The sequence below is a fragment of the Melozone crissalis genome, unplaced genomic scaffold, assembly GCF_028551555.1.
Source record: "Melozone crissalis strain CALT ecotype California unplaced genomic scaffold, PUWL_Pcris_2 ptg000042l_1, whole genome shotgun sequence".
Taxonomy (NCBI): Eukaryota; Metazoa; Chordata; class Aves; order Passeriformes; family Passerellidae; genus Melozone; species Melozone crissalis.
In genome coordinates this window covers 54071713-54089078 of record NW_026535820.1, presented here as the reverse complement: position 1 = coordinate 54089078, position 17366 = coordinate 54071713, and the positions used below count along the sequence as shown (strand labels likewise).

General features: G+C 54.2%; 1 protein-coding gene across 1 annotated transcript; it reads left to right on the top strand.

The window, feature by feature from the left end:
• Nucleotides 1–10814: 10814 nt before the first annotated feature.
• Nucleotides 10815–16595, top strand: FOXF2 (forkhead box F2). The gene is made up of 2 exons (XM_054285113.1): nt 10815–11841; nt 15728–16595. Exons 1-2 carry the CDS (start codon nt 10830–10832, stop codon nt 15892–15894), a joined length of 1179 nt encoding a protein of 392 aa, XP_054141088.1. The 5' UTR covers nt 10815–10829; the 3' UTR covers nt 15895–16595.
• Nucleotides 16596–17366: the final 771 nt, after the last annotated feature.

The window sequence follows — 17366 nt, the reverse complement described above, 5'->3', positions numbered from 1 at the left end:
CCTCAGAAATGGACTGCACCCAATGGCAGGAGCCCAAAAATAACCCCACCACTTCCACTTTTTTTCAATGTGCCTGCATTGTTCCAGTCGCACTGAGATATTACTGCTGATTAATTCTGCTGTACAAAAACATGCAAAATGGAGGAAAGCTGTAAGCTTGCTGTTTTCCCCCCTGCTTTTACTCATGTTCGCAGTAAAATTTCCATTGGCTTCAATAAGCTCTGTATGCCAGACTAGCACTAACACAGTTCCATTAACTTATCTGAATTACTCCTTGTTTATTGCAGTGGAAGTGAGTGGAAAATCAAGGCCAATGGGATAAGAAGCAATCCTATTATCCTGTCCATCAAGATTGCTCTGGTTTTGGAACTGAGGTTTAGTTTTATCATTGGCTTTTTTGGTCACATAAGCTTTTACACCTTTTCTTGCTTTCCACAGCCATTTTGGTAAGTTCACTCTTGCACCAGTCTTTCAGCTCTCCTCCCTCCTTCTGCTGCTGGGCTTCCTTCTTTGCCAGATCTACCCAGGGGCAGCAGACAGTTTGTCAGTGATTCAAGGTACTTTTTGATCCACTCAGATGGCCACAGAAAATGAGTGTCTAGTTAACAATAGTCCTCTAGATCTGAGAATTCTTCTGTGCCATCAAAACACGCAAGGCCCAAAAGGCAACAGTGAGCATGGAGAAGGGATCAAGGCACAAACCAGGCAAATTTCTATCACATCCCTCCAATCCTGTAAACCAAAGGCATCACCAAGTCACTTACATGGAAAACACTTATGCTGCCACATCTTATTCACCTGCATCAGAGATCACCAATGCATCCAGACAAGTGCCGTGATATCAGATTTACCTCATGCATAAATACCATTTGCAAAATAGGATGGCTAGGATTTCACCTCTGTGTTGGTCACTCTGACATTACTCAGTAGTTGTGTTGGGAATTGATTGAGCCACAGCTGAGGGGAACATCATGGAAAGAAAGATAATTGTACATGGATACATGAATTGTACATGGATAATTGTTCCTTTAATACACAGCCTGTCTGGACTGCACTTGCTGGTGAGTTTATGCAAATGCTTTAGGTACATGCTATATGTATGCCTACGTAAAGATAAAAAGGTAAAAGTTGTGTGTATGTGCAAACATGTGTTTATACCAATGTATATAAAAATCTTTTATGGTTTTCCATTTAGGAGCTAAGTAATTGATGACAGTCCTGTTGCTCCCAACTCTCAGCTGGGAATGTGCCACTTTGCAGGGCTAGGTCCAGTCTCTGGGAAGAAATAACTTTAAAATAAAATTACTGATGATTTGGAAAGGCAGACAACCATTGAGATATGATCTGGATGTGCACAGACATCACTGCCAGTTATTTCTACATCTCGATATCCTGGTGAGATGAATGTGCCAGAGTGCTACAAGTGCTCACATTTTTAAAGAAAATTACATATCTTCACCCTCAGCACCAGATTAATTTTTCTGTGTGGAGCTCAGAGACTTGAACCTGCTACCTTCTCTGAGGCAATTTCCCCTTGGATCTGCACTGCAGATTTCAAGAGCTGGAATAAGTTATGCTTTGGAGAATAAATTAGTTGCTGGCAGGACAACTTTGGCAACAGATTCATCTCCCAATCAGTTGCTCTGCTAGCATTCTTCTAGCTGTGAAAAAAGGCCATGTCCTCTTCCTCTTGGGTCTGGTGTTTCTTGGAATGAGTTGGTAATAAGATTCAATTTGGAGAGTGAAAGATGTCATGTTTTCTGTTAAACAGATATTCTCCTGCTCTATTAAGGCCCATGGGATTTTTTTTTTCCTTTTCTTTCTGTCTCTTTTATGAGAACAAAAAGAGTAGAAGGGTTAGTAGTAAAAGGGGGGGGGGGGGAAGCCTAATTAAAATTAAGCAGGATTTGAATAGCTGAATTTGAATAAATACAGGACTTTCTATTCTCAGTACTATGAGAAGCAGCAGAGCTGCCTTCCCTGGGGGGAATCTCTACCTCTCATCCTCTTCACGGCTGTTGTTCCACTTATTTCTTGGCTCTCTCTTAGATGTCTTCAGAGCCTCCAAGCCAGTTTGTGTGATCTGTTGAAGCAATCAGATGCATGGTCAGCCATAAGACACTTTAGCTAATGTCTTCTCAGAATGCAGGAAATTAAGCCTCTATTCCATGAAGATGTACACTGTTGTTCCAGTGCAGAGCCTCTGGAAAAGGGGGAACAGGACATATTTCTGCATTCATGTGCAGCCTGAATCAGACACTCCACACAATTTCTCTCACTGTGTATCTTGTGCTACAAGAGCATCTGTCAATTCCCGCTGCACACCGTGGTTGCATTTCCCTGGGGCTGGACGTACAATGAGGAGAGGACTCCTGAGCACAGTGAGTATAGAACATATTTCCTTGGACATGGCTTGGGAAGTGCTTGGGAAGTGAGATCCAGAAAGCTGTAAACTCCCAGAGCATTAATTTGCTCTCCTCACATCTAACGTGCATGACACTGTATTTCTGGGGTGACAGCTGGAGGTGGAGCCAGATTCTAACCACAGGAGCTATCCCTCCATCCTGAGGTCCTTCAACCAGGGTGGGAAGACGAAAGTACCTTCTTTTCATTTCTTTTCTTTTCATGAAGAAGAATGAGTACAAGGGAAAGGAAATAAAGAAAGGCTAAAGAAAAATTGTCCCTCAAATCCATTTTATCCAATTTTTATTTGCCTTTTTGTTTTTCTGAAGACTGAAGACAAGGGAGAGAAGGGAATTTAACTATATCTAGTGCTGGAAGAGATCCATTGCTTTGCCTGTCACATGCAGCTTTAAAGGCTGTCTGGGTTTGCAGAGGAAGAGTAGTAAAATGCCTTCATGACTGCATCGACTTGGACATTTTTCTGCTTCTTCTCTGGTGCCATTCAAATGGCTTTTCACACCCAAGCAGCCACAAGTGTTTCTTCCTTCCAGGAGAGTCGGTGCCAAGCTGCCCTTGCGAGACCTCGGGGAAGAAGCAGCCTGTGCCCATGCACTGTCCGGGGTGCCTGGCATCCAGGTTCCCCCTTTGGCCATGGCAGAGGGAGCCCCGGGCTCCCTGCTCACCGCCCAGACCCAGGACAAGAGGTTTATTCAGGTCCACATAACCAGCACCATCCCTCCCAACAAATCTCACCCTTCCTCTCCCTTCGGTCCAAACTATAAAAACTTCTCTCAAAGTTTTAATAAAGATGAATATATAATGTATGTGTGATGTCAGCCCCGTGTGTAAAAGGCATAGCAGGTCTTTATAAGGCAGAGGATATTGCTCTGCCCTGGGACAAATCCGAGGCGAGAGTTTTCGCTTCTGGAGTGATGAGGGATGTTCAAGTCCAGCCTGGCTGCGAGGAGGAGCGGGACCCGGCTGGGGCCGCCCCTCTCCGCCTGTCAGCTTGGGAATTTATTTCCGTGGCAAGAAGCAAGGCATGGCTGGCGTTATCGGTAGGGATGACATGAGAGCCAAACAAGGGGCCCTTTGAAATCGGAGGGGTCCCCCCTCTTTCTCTCCAGGCAGTGGCATAATCCATCTGGGTAGGGGGCGAAAAATATCTACATAGACGTATCTTTAAAACCGGGCTGTTCGGGAGCTGCTGTGGGAAGGCGCCCAGCGGGGCGAGGCTGGCAGCCTTGGGCTGGGGGCGGCGGGGTCCCCGGGCTCCTGTCCCGGCAGGTGAGGATGCCCGAGCCCCCATTCCCAGGATCCCAGCGCCACCCAGCGGAGCGGCCGGGCCGCGACGGGGTCCCCTCCCGGGGCAGACCGAGCATCCCGGTGGTCCCACGGTCCCTCCTTCCTCGCCCGGACACACCGCGCGGAGGACATGGACAGCTTGCGAGGACATGGTTTTACAGCCTCACGTTGTATTTTTCGTATTTTAGCTCCTCTACTGCGGTGGAGAAGCTGGATCTGCCAAGCTGCAAAGCCTTAATGAATTTGGGAAAGCAAGCAGTAATGGTGTAAATGGTGTGGCTGTGAAAGTTAAAAAAAAATAAAAAAATAAAAAGGAAAAATAAATCATGAGGAGGGTTTTTTGGCCGGGACTCCATGATTCCAAAAGGTCAGTGGTATCATTTTGACGTTGATTATGTAGCTGCTCTGGTCTCAAGTCGGCTCGCCTCCCCTCCTAGCGTGGTGTGCGAGGATTGTATTTGAAAGGGAGGAAGCAGATACCGAAAGTGATGGCTGATGAATTGTCTAAACCCTTCAGAGACATTTCGTGCGGGGGCTCGAAGGCAGATCATCAATAAAAGCCTCCCGGATGGAGGAGGCAAAGCGAGAAAGGGTGATGGAAGTGGGGGGGACATGGACCCCAGAGACACAACTGCTCCCCCTTTCCCTTTGATCTGGTGGGCGATTGTAGCAGACACAGGGCTTCGGAGGTATCGGTGTAAAAAGGTGTGTATGGAGGGGGAGAGGCGGGGAGAGGCAGCAGGAAAACCCACAGCCCAAAAAATAAATAGTAATAATAAAGCAACAAAAACAAAACCAAAAAAAAATTTAAATTGGTTTTACGGTTTCCTGCTCCCGCACCTTGAACCGGCCCTGCTGAGGGTCACCGAGGCGGGAGGTAGCGGGACCGCGGCCGCAGCAGCCGTGCCCGGCCCTGGCAGGCCCGCTGCTGAGGTGCGATCTTGGATTATTACTTTTTTCCAAACTATGTTCGTAAATCATGTAATAATCCGGCACTCAGTAACTCTGCCCTACCTTTGAGTGGGTCGTTATGTTTTATGGGCTTTACTTAAAAATTAATGCAAACCTCTCACGAAAGGAGAGGGGGGTACGGAGGGGGAGGCGGCGACGAGGGAAGGAGAGGCAAAGCGGGGAAAGCTGCTCCTGATTAGCGCCTTCCCCAGCTCGGGGCCGGGGCTGCGGGCACCGCCGCGATGCGGGCGAGGGGCGCAGGGTCGCCGGCGGTGGCTGCGCGCATCGCCCCGAGCCCTTCTTCGTCCCAAATTAAAACCCCCTCACACACCCTGCGATGCTGCAGACACGCCAGCAGCCCCCGAGGGCTCCCCCCTCGCTGCCCACCCTCCGGGGGCGTCCCGCGGAGCTTTCCACGCCGGTTTCTGCGGGAAGAGGATGCTGTACCGCCGGGAGCGGCGGCGGCCGGAGGGCTCGGGGTGAGGGGGGAGCTCCTGGGGCGGGAGGAAAGCGCAGCCCTCCGCCAGGGCCGGGGGCACCGCTGGCTCCCTCACCCCACTGAAACTATTTGTCTGCTGCAAATGGTATGGAAAGTAATTAAGGTCGGCGCATGTATGAAAATTATTGACAATGTGTAAAGTTAGAAATCTCATTTGATCGGAATGTAAACTTGGGCGGGGGAGAAGCCAGTCAAAAAGGTGCCGTGTGTTCAGATCTCGGGCCAAAGCGTGTTTGCCCTTATTCGCGGCTGTCAACGGGGTATGCAGAGCAGCATCGGGAGACGGGGGGGCTCTTCCTGCAGCCTTGCAGAGACACGATGAATCCCTACAAGGGCTGCCGCTCACATTTTTTGCGCTGGCGCTGCTGGCTGGCACTTGCGCGACCTTTACCACCGAGAAGCCTTTAGGTTGTGAACGGGTGGAGGGCATGGACACCCGCGTGTCTTTTGCAGCCTTCCCTCGCAGCTCTGCCCGAGCCCCCAGCCTGACTCCTTCCCGGGAGCGCGGCGGAGCCTCCACCTGCCCGGAGCCTCCCGCTCTGCTGCGCCGGCACCTCGCCTCTCCTGTGATCTCGAAACATCCCGCTTCTTATTTTACCCCGCGCCTGTCACGTTTTATTTACACCGACAGAGGATGCTCGGAGACAAAAGAGTATTTTTTTTTTTCTACGTCAAAGATGTTTTATATTTTTGGAAGGGTTGTGTTTCCTTTTAGAGAGGTGACCTATATCCTGACCGCTGTAGGGGGTTTATTTTGATGCTCCGGGAAGTTCAGTTGGAGCTGTGCAGGGATGGGAGGGGACAAAATCTTTAACATTGTCATCTGGTATAGGAAACTCAGAGTCTACGCACAAAAACACCCGGTTGGAAGTACTCGGGGGCTGACACAAAACCAGCGCTATTGCTACACGAGGAGCGGGTTTCTGGGCAGGTTTATTGGCTGCGGTGTCCGCGCAGCTCCGGCCGGTGGTTGAAACACCCGCGTTATTTGCAGGGCAGCCAGGTCCCCTCCATGTGTCTGAGCCCCGCGTCTGGGGACCCCCCTTTGTCCCGCCATCCCGAACCGCGGGACAGCACAGAAGGGCGTGCGGGACAGGGTGCTCTGGGGCCCGGCACAGCGCCAGCGGGTCCCTGGCACAGCCCCGCAGCCCGGTGGGATTCGGCGAGGCTGAGCCCTGGGTTTCGGGAGCTCAGACGGAGCTCAGCGGGCACCTCAGGCTCGCAGGGTGTCTGAGTGCCACGGCTCCCGGGCAGCGAGGAGGTTGCGGCGGGATGCGGGGGATGCGGGCAGTCTTGGAGGGGGAGCGCTGGGGGGGTTAACAGTGCCACCAAATCTTAGGCTTAGGTGTCCCCCGGAAAGTCTAAACGCTGAGAAACTCTTTCCCAGCCCGCTGAAGAGACCAAACGCCTGTGAAAGCAGGACCTGTCCGGAGGCGGAGGATGGGACGGGCGGCGGGGGGCGGATATTTCTCGTCCCCGGTGTTCAATGCTCGCACTTCCCCCCGGCGGGGTCCTCCGGAGGCCCGCGGAGCCCCGGTTCCCTGCGGGACGCCCCCAGGAGCCGGGTCCTGCGGGTCCAGCGTGGGAGAGTCGAGCAGAGGCTCTTCTCCCACCTGCTGAGGCCGATTTTCCCCTGGAACACGCTTCCCCAAAGGCAGCTAGATTCTGCCCTTCGGCTGGCTCCTCGCCCGAACTTTGTTTCCCGCCTGGTCTTTCTCTCCGTCCTCTGAGGACTGGGAGGCTGAACAGTCCTCGGACAAAGCTGCCCCGGCCCTGAGGGCTGTGGAGCAGGGAGGAAAGGGAAAGGTGCGGCCCTAGGATTTTACGATCACCACACTCGTGTAGGTGTCCTGTGCCTGGCTTAGCTTTCTGCCACATTCAGACTCTGATGAAAAATGTCTTAAGGTATCTTCACGGAAAGCCAGCCAAACCCACGTGGCGATTCCCCAGGTGATCCCCTGTAAAATGCTGCGAGAGGTGCCCGCTCTGTGCAAGGAGAGTGTCTGGGGATGCTTTTGGAGTCAGGCTTATTTTTGGGGTTTTTTCCCAACACGGGAAAAAGCAATGCATTTGAGCTGAATGTCCCTGTCTGCCCTTGAGATGCGAGATGTCTCAACCCCTCGGATTGCCATGACCATCTCCCCTTTTCCTCTGCTTCGGGAAAGGAGGGAGAGTCCGACTCTTCAACAGGAGCTGGGAAGAAAGGTCCTGATGGCAGCCTTCAGGGGGACTTCTATAAAAGGGTCACGCCTGCTGCCCATTGCGTATGCTAAGAAAAAAAAAAAAAAAAAAGGAAGGGGGGGCGTTAGAAAAAAAGCGGAAAAACCTCTCTAAACAAACATCGGGATCGCACGGCTACTGCCAGAGGTCCCGAGAAGTCAAGAGGTCCCGGGAGCTGCACAAAGGACGGGACAAGACCGCTGGGAGTCCCTTCCCATGCTGGCCCTTTTGCTCCCTGCGCCGCGGTGGGATTGCCCCCCTCCACACCCTCCAGGTGGTCGCCCCGGGCTCCCGGGGCCGGGAATTGGGCGCTGCACTGCGGCAGCAAGGCTGCTTCCACCTCCTCGTTAAAATGCCCGCATGCCCCTCATGCGGAAAGGGATCTCTGTCAGCCGCTGCAGATCGAGATCTAAATCCAGGCACCCTGAAACTGACAGTTGGAGGAAAATCCTCCAGGGCTTAAGGAAACGCACTTTTACAATACTGGAGGGATTTGTTTAAGTTTCAGTCTCGGCTTTAATTGAAAAAACGCTTCTCATCTGCAGAACCTCAGAGGAGAGGAAAGAGCCTGAAGCACACAGTTAAAAAAGGGAGGAAAAGAACAGAAAAAGAACAAAAAGAGGCGGGGGGGAAAAGAACTCCAACATAACCGTAAACATTTATCTTTCATATTTGTCTTCCATTTTCTTAACTGGTTTAGTCTAACTTATTTCATTTAGCTCACGAAGCAGAAGGGACTGTGTTATGAACGTGAAACTGAAACCGCAATAATGAAGAGATTTCCTAGAATAAAAACTATGATTATACAACAACATCTGAGTAACCAAATCTGCCAAAAAGTTTAATTTCCGTATACTTTGGTAAAACAAACCAGTTGTGCTCCGAAACTAGGATCAGCTCAGAAATGGATACACCAACCAAAATAAACATCTCCACAAAACAGCAAATGCACTTCTGTTTAATCATAGGCAATTTAAATCATCTTTTAAAGTATCGGGATCACGTTTTGGAGACTTTTTAATGCTGTGCTTCAAACAAGTATCTGCTGCGAGGAAGAGGACGTTGCTGACAGATAGAGGATTTAATGTGATAGCCCCGATATCAGAGCTGTGTCAAGTCAGGAGTGAAGCAGCATTCGGCTGTGCCACCGGGCTGCCTCTCCCGGCTTTGCTCCGCTGCCTGTCCCGTCCCGCACCGCCGAGACACCAGTGACACCCCGGTGCATCGTGACACCTTGTGCTGCGAGAAAAAGATTTTTCTCGCTCGACTAAAAGTAATGATCCAAACGAACAGTCTGAATCGGGGGCAGGTTAGAGTGATTTACAGGCGATGATCCTCCCCCCTGCCTTTAATTCCTTTGGTCTCCTGAAGATTGCAGAGATTACTTCAGCGCGTCATCCGAAGATGACACTTAGAGAGAAATCCCGCCGAGGAAGGTGAAAAAGCACCCTCGCTCGCCAATCTAGAGCAAGGAAAGATGTTTTTATATAAAACCACAGATATTACAAAAAGAAGGGGGAAAAAGGCAAAATAGGTCGTTACAACCAGATCAGGAATCTCACATCGGCCTCCCTGCCTTTCCAGGGAACAACAGGAAAAAAAAAAAAAGATAAGAAGACAGATGGGTTGATAGAATTTTTCTTTTTTTTTGTAATTATGGGAACAATTTAAATCGATGCCTTAGGAAAGGTAAACATGGGTCTATGGACCGACCTATTATTTTTTCTATTAAAATGTGTCATAAACATAGCAAGGCTTGGTAGTGTTTTTCTTAGCTTATCCTCAGATACAATCAAGCCATTTTCGGACACATTCCCATGTATGTAGCAGTGGTGATCTGGAGGAAGCTGTCGACGCCTGTTCAGTTAATTTAGGTTTTCTTTGTCTAATTACTGTGGAGCTTAGGGAAAAGGAGCTGGGCTCAGGGCAGTAAACTGACACTTGGGCTCTGTGTGTGGTATCCAGGCAGAGTTTGATGGAAAAAGCCTGCTTCCACTCAACTGCAGGTCACTGTCTGGGACCAGCCCCACCCCCTCCCTGCCCGTACCCACCAGCGAGCTCTCAGCACGGAGCTGCACTGGAGACAGACGGACGCACAGACACACACAGAGAACTGCAGGCACGCCGCTGACACGGCGTCCCGCTCTGCCCGCGTCCTTCCCACCCCCGTCCCTTCGCTCCAGCATCCCTGTCTGCTCTGCCTCTCGCCCCGCCGCCGTCCTCCTTGCGTCTCCAGTTTGATTCTGGAGCCTCCTCCATCATTCGTGAGCAGGCCTGTGCCTCCGCCGGCCCCTCTCCTGCCTGTCCCCTCCGGCGCCCCGTTTCCCCGGGCGAAGGGCGCTCGCCAGCACGCGTGACCCGCTTTGCACGGGTGGAACATCCCGGGGCGTGCAGGGAGGGCGCATCCCTGCTCCTCGGACTCTGCCCCTGCTGCTCGAGAAAATGAATGACATTTTATAGGGCCATGGGAGGTGGCAAGGGGTAGCGAAAAGTCTTACAAAGCAAATGCCTTGCAAGCTTGAGGAGCGGTAAACCCTGCTGCCTCGGGCCCCGCAGGATGGGCCATCCCTCACACGCGTGTCCCGCACCAGCCCCGCTGTGTCACGGGGCGCACCCGCGGAACTCGGGGTGCTCGCCTGGCCCCGGGGCCGTGTCGGGAGCAGAGGGCAAAGCGGTGCCCGTGGGGCCCCTGAGGGAGCCCCGGGAAGGCGGAAAGCGGGACCGGCGCTAGTCCGGTAGCGGGAGCGAGCCGGGGTGGTGCCGCAGCGGCAGCAGCAGCAGCGGCTCTTGCCCAGATGACGGGTGGACAGAGGCCAGCTGGAAAAGGGGTGGTCTCTTTCTTCCCCCTCTCCCTCCCCCTCTCCCTCTATCTCTGCTGATTTCTCGGCCGGATTTAGGGGGGTCTGCGGGGAAAGGGAAAAAAAATAATAGCGAGATTGAAGGAACTGATAGGCGATCGCGCTGTGCCTTTGACGAAGAAAAAAAAAAAAGTATATATGAAAGAGTAACAGTGCGGAAGAGATTGCGGGGCGGGGGGCAGGCTTTTGCGCTTCCTCTCCTTGCCGGATTAGGCAGCGGGATGGTCCCCAGGTGGGGGGCAGAGGAGGAAGCGGAGCGGCGCTGAGCGGAGCTGCGCGGAGCAGGGAGGGAGGGGGCCGGACCAGGGCCGGGGCCGGGGCCGGGGCTGGGCCGGTCCATCCCGCCTAGTGCCTGGCTCCGGCGGAAAGCAGAGGAGCCATTGCGCAAGGGACCGCGGGGAGGGATGCGCAGGGCGCTGCCGCCGCCCCACCGCCGCCCGCCGCGCTGAGGAGGTGCCCGCAGGACAGCGGCTCCCGCCGCCCCCCCCGCTCTCCCCCTTCAGGGCACCCCCGCCCCGGTACCCACCCCGCCCGGCTCCCCCCCTTCCCTCGCAGCCTCACCCCACCCTGCCCCATTCCCCTCCCTCCGCCAGATGACCACCGAGAGCGGGCAGCAGCGGCTGGAGCCCCCCGTCCCTCTCCGCTCCTGCAGCCCGGCTCCCGGAGCTCTCCAGATGAGCCGGCCGCCCTCCTCCGCCCTGGAGACCTCCACCTCCTCTTCCTCCACCTCCACCTCCTCCTCCTCCTCCTCGGCGGCGGCGGCGTCCTCCAAGAGCAAGAAGGCCAGCTCCGGGCTGCGGCGGCCCGAGAAGCCCCCCTACTCCTACATCGCCCTCATCGTCATGGCCATCCAGAGCTCGCCCTCCAAGCGCCTGACCCTCAGCGAGATCTACCAGTTCCTGCAGGCCCGCTTCCCCTTCTTTCGCGGCTCCTACCAGGGTTGGAAGAACTCCGTGCGCCACAATCTCTCCCTCAACGAGTGCTTCATCAAGCTGCCCAAGGGCCTGGGCCGCCCGGGCAAGGGCCACTACTGGACCATCGACCCGGCCAGCGAGTTCATGTTCGAGGAGGGCTCCTTCCGACGGCGGCCCCGCGGCTTCAGGAGGAAATGCCAGGCGCTGAAGCCCATGTACCGCATGATGAACGGGCTGGGCTTCGGCGCCTCCATCATCCCGCAGGGCTTCGACTTCCAGGCGGCCCCCGCTTCCCTCGCCTGCCACTCCAACGGCTACAACCTGGACATGATGCCCAACGCCATGGCCGGCGGCTACGAGGGACTCAGCGGCGGCCACCACGTCCCGCACATGTCTCCCAACCCCGGCTCGACCTACATGGCCAGCTGCCCGGTGACTGCCAACGGGGACTACGGCCCCGACAGCAGCAGCAGCCCCGTGCCCTCCTCGCCGGCCATGGCGAGCGCCATCGAGTGCCACTCGCCTTACACGAGCCCTTCGGCTCACTGGACAGCCTCGGGGGCCTCGCCCTACATAAAGCAGCAGGGCCTCCCCGCCGCCAACGCCGCCTCCTCCGGCATCCACTCCAGCGTGCCCTCCTACTCCCTGGAGCAGGGATACCTGCACCAGAGCCCCCGCGACGACCTCTCAGGTAGGGGCGCGGAGGGGCGGCGGGGGCGGCGGGGAGCGCGGCCACAAAGGCTTCTCTCGGGGGAGCCCCGGACAGCCGCGATGTCGGAGAAAAGAGGCGCATTGTCTGCGAGAGGGGAAAAAATACGCGTGGGTTGGAGCTGTTCTGTTTCGGGACAGGGGGGGCTGTTTGAGGGGGCGGCCGTGGGCACGGCGGCGAGCATCCCTCCCGCTTGCCCGGCGCCGAGAAGGAGCCCTCCGAGGAAAGCCTGGCTTCGTCCCGGCTCCGTCCCGGTTGTCGCGTCCCCCTCCCGGTGCCGGCGAGGAGGCAGCGGGGCCGCCCCTCGGCGCCGTGCTGCGGCTTCGCTTGGCGGGGAGCGCCGCCGGGCATCGCCGCCGCCTCGGTAAACCGCGCTCCGCGGAGACGCGCCGCGGCAGTAATCAAATAAAGGCGTCAAATATTATCCTCCAAACCCTACCGGGGAAAAAAAAAAAAAGAAAAAAAAAAAAGAGAGAGAGAGAAAGGATTAAAAAGAAAATAAAAAACCCTCTAACACCAAACCACCCGCTTATCTTTACTAGAAAGATTAAAGCCGATCGAGTATAATTCTGCAACCGGAGGGAAAGAGTTTTCTGGTCGCTGTCTCCCACCCCCTCACCCCCTCCCCGGCCGGTGATTACAGACAATGTCTGCTCAGAAAAATCCGAGCGCAAAAATGGGTAAAAGATGTTGGGCTCTTACGGGGAATTTTTCCAAATAGCCCTTTTAAACGTGGGTCCCAGAGGTTAAGCAAACAAAGACAGTCTGGGCTGGACCACACCGAAGAGGATTTTAGCCTGACTTAACCCCTGTGAGAGCGGGGTCTTGTTCAATTTTATGGGAATTTCAACAAGTAACAAATACAGGCGACCCTCAGCCCTGGGTCCCCTCCCTGGGCTCCTGTCAATCATTCTCGTGTCCCCTGCGAGCGCCGCAGCCTGCCCTGGCCGCCCCACAGCCCGCTGTGCCGCGGGGAGGGCAGCGCCCTGCGGGTCCCCTTGCCGCCACCGCGCAAGAGACCTGGGCTGTCAGGGGACGGACAACGAGCGGTTGCAAAGTTTCCTCCCTTAACAACAAAAGAGGCGAACCCCTGAAGAGCCCTGATGCGCCTTCTGGGCAGAGGCGGCTGCGGGCGGGTCGCGTCTCTCCGGCTGCTCCGCGCAGGGAGGGAGCGGACGGGATGCGTCCCCAGCCGGGCTCCTCTGCGCCCACAGGGCTCTGCTGCTCAGGTTCAAACCAGCTTTTCGGAGCCATAGGGAATCCTTCCACGTGCTTTTTGGAGCCGGGGCGAGAGGCCGGCGGGTTCACAAGGGCATCCCCCGCCGAACTACGTACCTTCTCCGTTAGGAATTTCTGCTTTGGTTTGTTGTTTTTGCTTGGATTTTTGTTTTCTTTTCTTTTTCTTTCTTTGGATCTTTCCCCCCTCTGTTTGTTTTACTATTTGCGGCCGCACAGTTCGCCACGCAGGGCCCATGGGGCCACGCGTGGTGCAGGAGTGGGGCTGGCCCGGGCAGCGGGGCTGGGAGGTAGCTGCCCCCTCCTCCTGCCAGACACCTGAGGTAAGAAAGCTGATTGCTGGGAGAGAATTTTTCATTTTCATCCAGAAACAGCCCAAGAATACCTCTACAAAACAAAAAGCAGAGGGAGAGGCAGCGAGGGTTCTGGTCTTCCCGGAGTTCCACTGCGGTTTCCGAGGCCGGGCGGTTTAAATCCGAATTGTTTCTGTTCAAGGACGGATACAGACTCATACGAACTGCTGGACGCTGTCTTAATGTCGACCACCAGCGTCCGTTTCCAGCAGCTCAGATTTACTGCAATCTCTTTGCAAAACGGCCTTTCTCCACTTATTTTCTACAGCTTCAGTATCTGGGCCCAGGACTTTAGTACAAATCATACGCAGTCCTTGATTAACTGAACAAGAAAATCAAACCAAATTCTTTATTTTATTTTATTTTATTTTTTAATTTTGTTTTTAGTGGATCCAATCCTCATTTGTACATGATAAGTAAAATATCTATGGCACAAATATTTCGGAAGAGTGAAAGGAGATGGGGGAAAAGGATCCGAGCTCTTTTATTTGTACTAAAATCAGCAATAATCTTTCTCCTGCTGTCCCCGCGAAAGCAGTAGCAAGTGAAATTCGCCTTTCCCTTTCTCTTAGTGAAATGCAAAGCAAATTCAGTGGCTAATCGCTGTTGGTCGGTCAATAATTCTCTCCCCATGACAGCGTCAGGGAGGACATTAAACCGTGAATTTATCTCAGACTCAAGAATAAGAGAGGTAAAAATTGGAAACAGGAGGCTTGGTTCTGCTAAAAGGATTTTGAAGCTGGGGGACGGGGGGAGCCGGAGTTTTTTCGCAGACTATTAAATCCTGCTAAATGATTGAATCAGGATTGTAATAAAGTGCCCCAGTTTATGGTGAGCATACCAGCAGGGTTATTAGAAAGCCGAGGAAATCCAGCGAAATAATCACTTTTATAAAGTGAGCTCTGCGGGGTGAAGGAGGGGACAGCGCCGGAGGAGAGCGGGCTGTGCGCGCCGCCGGCCGGCACTGCCAGAGGGTTCGGCTCCGCCATCCCGAGGAAAACCGGGCACCTTTCCCTCCTGTTTCTTTTTCTTTCCTTTTTTTCCCCCTTACACACTCACTCTCCTGCTCTTTCTTTTGCTGGTCTTTTTTTCTCCTCGCCTTTTTTTTTTTTTTTTTCCCTTGACCCTCGGTCACATTTGACAGGATCCCGCTAGCCGAGTTTGACATCCACACGCCAAACCCAAACCCTCTCTGGCTCTGCCCTGCGGGCCTTGCTCGGGCAGCGCTCCCCTCCCCGCCGGATCCAGCAGGAATCCTGCCAGACCAAGGATCCCAGCACCGTCCTAAGGCTCGGTGTTGGGGCTGGGGTGGCGTCTCCCGTGCGGCCCCCGAAAGGCTGCCTTGGGCTGTGGGAAATCACAAGGGGAATTTGCGAGGTCATTTGCATGTCAGTGCCACGGATGTACTCGGCTTGTTGTTGTTGATGAACCGTAGGGTGTATCTTGTGTTTATGAAAGCGCACACGCGAAAAGGCGTGAACGCTCTTACACACACATACACATAAATAAATACATACTGTATCAACACACAAACGGATCCTGAGTGGAATTCAACCTGCAGCCGCTCAAGTCAGAAGCTAAATCCTCCCAGGAACGGGGTAAGGGAGCGTGATGAGCGAGGAAAGGTGGGAATCGGGTTCAAATGGCTGTGGTGCGCGCAGGAAAACACGCAAGGGGCATCGCCTTCTCTTTCCCTCTCACACACGCACTCACAAAACACACTCTCCCTTATCCACCCCCACGCGGGGGCTGCGCTACCCCTCCGCGCTGATGAGAACCGAGGCAGAGGGCAGACAGCAGCAGTGCGTGCGTGCCCCCGCAGGAGGGATGCCCAGGGATGCCCTCGAGGCCGGGATGCGGCCGGGCACGTGTCCGTGGGCATCCCCCTCCGCACGCCTTCCTCCCCTCAGCCTGCGTGCCGCACGGCCGTGCGGTCTGCAACGGGCCCGGGGCTCCCACGGGCACGGCCGCAGCTCCGAGCCGACCTGCAGGCGATGGGGGGCTCCGCGGAATGCCCTTCTCCTCCTCGCTGGGGCAATGGAACCCCCGGGCTCTCTGCCCCGCAGCGGGTCGGGGTCTGCTCTGGGGGAGCGTCCGAGTCCTCCGCCAGGAAAGGCAAAGATGAGTTACCAAACCTTGGTGATTCCTGGGCGTGAGGGAGCCGTGTGCCAGCTCTGTGCAGGCAGCCTCTCCTCCCTGGGGTGAGGGAGGAAGGACTGCTCCAGCCGGGCAAAGCTCTCCGACTTCTGAGCAGCTCTTGTTATTTCCTTCTCTTGCAGTGGGACTGCCTCGCTACCAGCATCATCCCTCCCCGGTGTGTGACAGGAAAGATTTTGTCCTCAATTTTAATGGCATTTCTTCGTTTCACCCGTCCGCTAGTGGATCTTACTACCACCATCACCACCACCAAAGCGTCTGCCAAGACATCAAGCCCTGCGTGATGTGAAGGCCGCGCCCCAACAGAGACAATCAGGTGTCACCGAGCAGAGCCGAGGTGTAGACGGAGCCACGCAGATTAAATATAATGTGCACTCTGGTAGCATTGGTAGTACACGAGTCACTTAGCGAATTTGCCTAAGGAAGCAGTGTTTTCCGTCCCACTCCACCCCCCGAAGGACACGTACAGCCGGTATAGTGCTCCAAAGGTCTTGCTAAAAGAAAAATGCCTTGTGTGATGTTTTGGCTTAGGGGGGGACCTAAGTGTCCTTATGCCAAGTCTGACCACCTTAATCACAAACTGCCTTTCTGCCATCTCCCAAAGAACAGAGCTTTGGGAAAGGGAACAATTCGACATGTTTTTATACGAGAAAGTGTCTTTGCATAAGAAAAGTAAATGTCTCCGCACCTGCGAGGACTCCCCCTTCCGTTACTGCGTTAGCGGGAAATGTACTTTTTTATTGTGTTCCCTCCCCGAGCCCCACCAAGGACACTTTGTATGGACTTCAGCACCGACCAATTGATATTATTAAATCAGTATTGTTTAGCCCTTTCGTGTATAGACTGTAAGAAAAGTTCCATTTTTTTTCCAGTATTGCAGCAATACAACGTTTTGTTTTTTTATTTTTACAAAAGTTGTTTTCTACCACAATATTTTTTAAAAAATTATTTTAAATAAATCTCGTGTATACTCACACACTATTGCTTTAAAAGGAGAATATATTTGCACTTATGTATACTTTTTACAGTTTGCCAAAATATTTTGATGTAAAAATTTTTTTTTCCAATAAAATGTATATAACGACTATCACTAGACAGGCATTTCTTTTCCCTTGGCTCCTTCTGAGAAAAATCTTCCACCCCGGCATCCGAGAGAGTTGAGGATGCAGGCCCAAATCCTCCAGTCACTGCAGGCGGAGGAGGAGAGCGAGGCCAGTGCCAAGCTCTCTGGGCTGCACTTCCCGCCATCACCCACTTCCCACCCTGCTTTCCACGGCTGCTGGATAGGCTTGGGAGTAACCGAGGGAGAGGACACAGAAGCAGGAGGGTCGGGAGTGCACGATCCTCTTTTGGAGGGCGCCTCCAGGTCTGAAACGCCCTCCCCGCTCTCTGGGGATGCGTCTGGGTGTCCCCGTGTCCCCTTTCCCCACAGCGCCCTCGGAATCCCTTTGTGCCCGAGGGGACTTTGCCAGGTGTGGGGACAGGAGCCCTTGTGCGATGCAGGCTTGGACCCGGGAGGGCAGGTCACTGGTGGGGGCGGCGATAAAACCGTGGCTTGATAAGGTCTGAGGCAAGCACCCGCCAAGGTGAGGGCAGCGAACCGGGCCGGAGGGAAGAAAAATAGAAAAAAAAAAGGACAAAAGAAAACAAAAAGAGGCCCCCGAAGCACCCCAAGAGAGGCGATCCCTGTCCCCACGGTGCCCCGTGGATGGCGAGCGGCCAAGAGTCGGAGCCGGGCGCCAGGAGCTGCTCGTCTGGGCA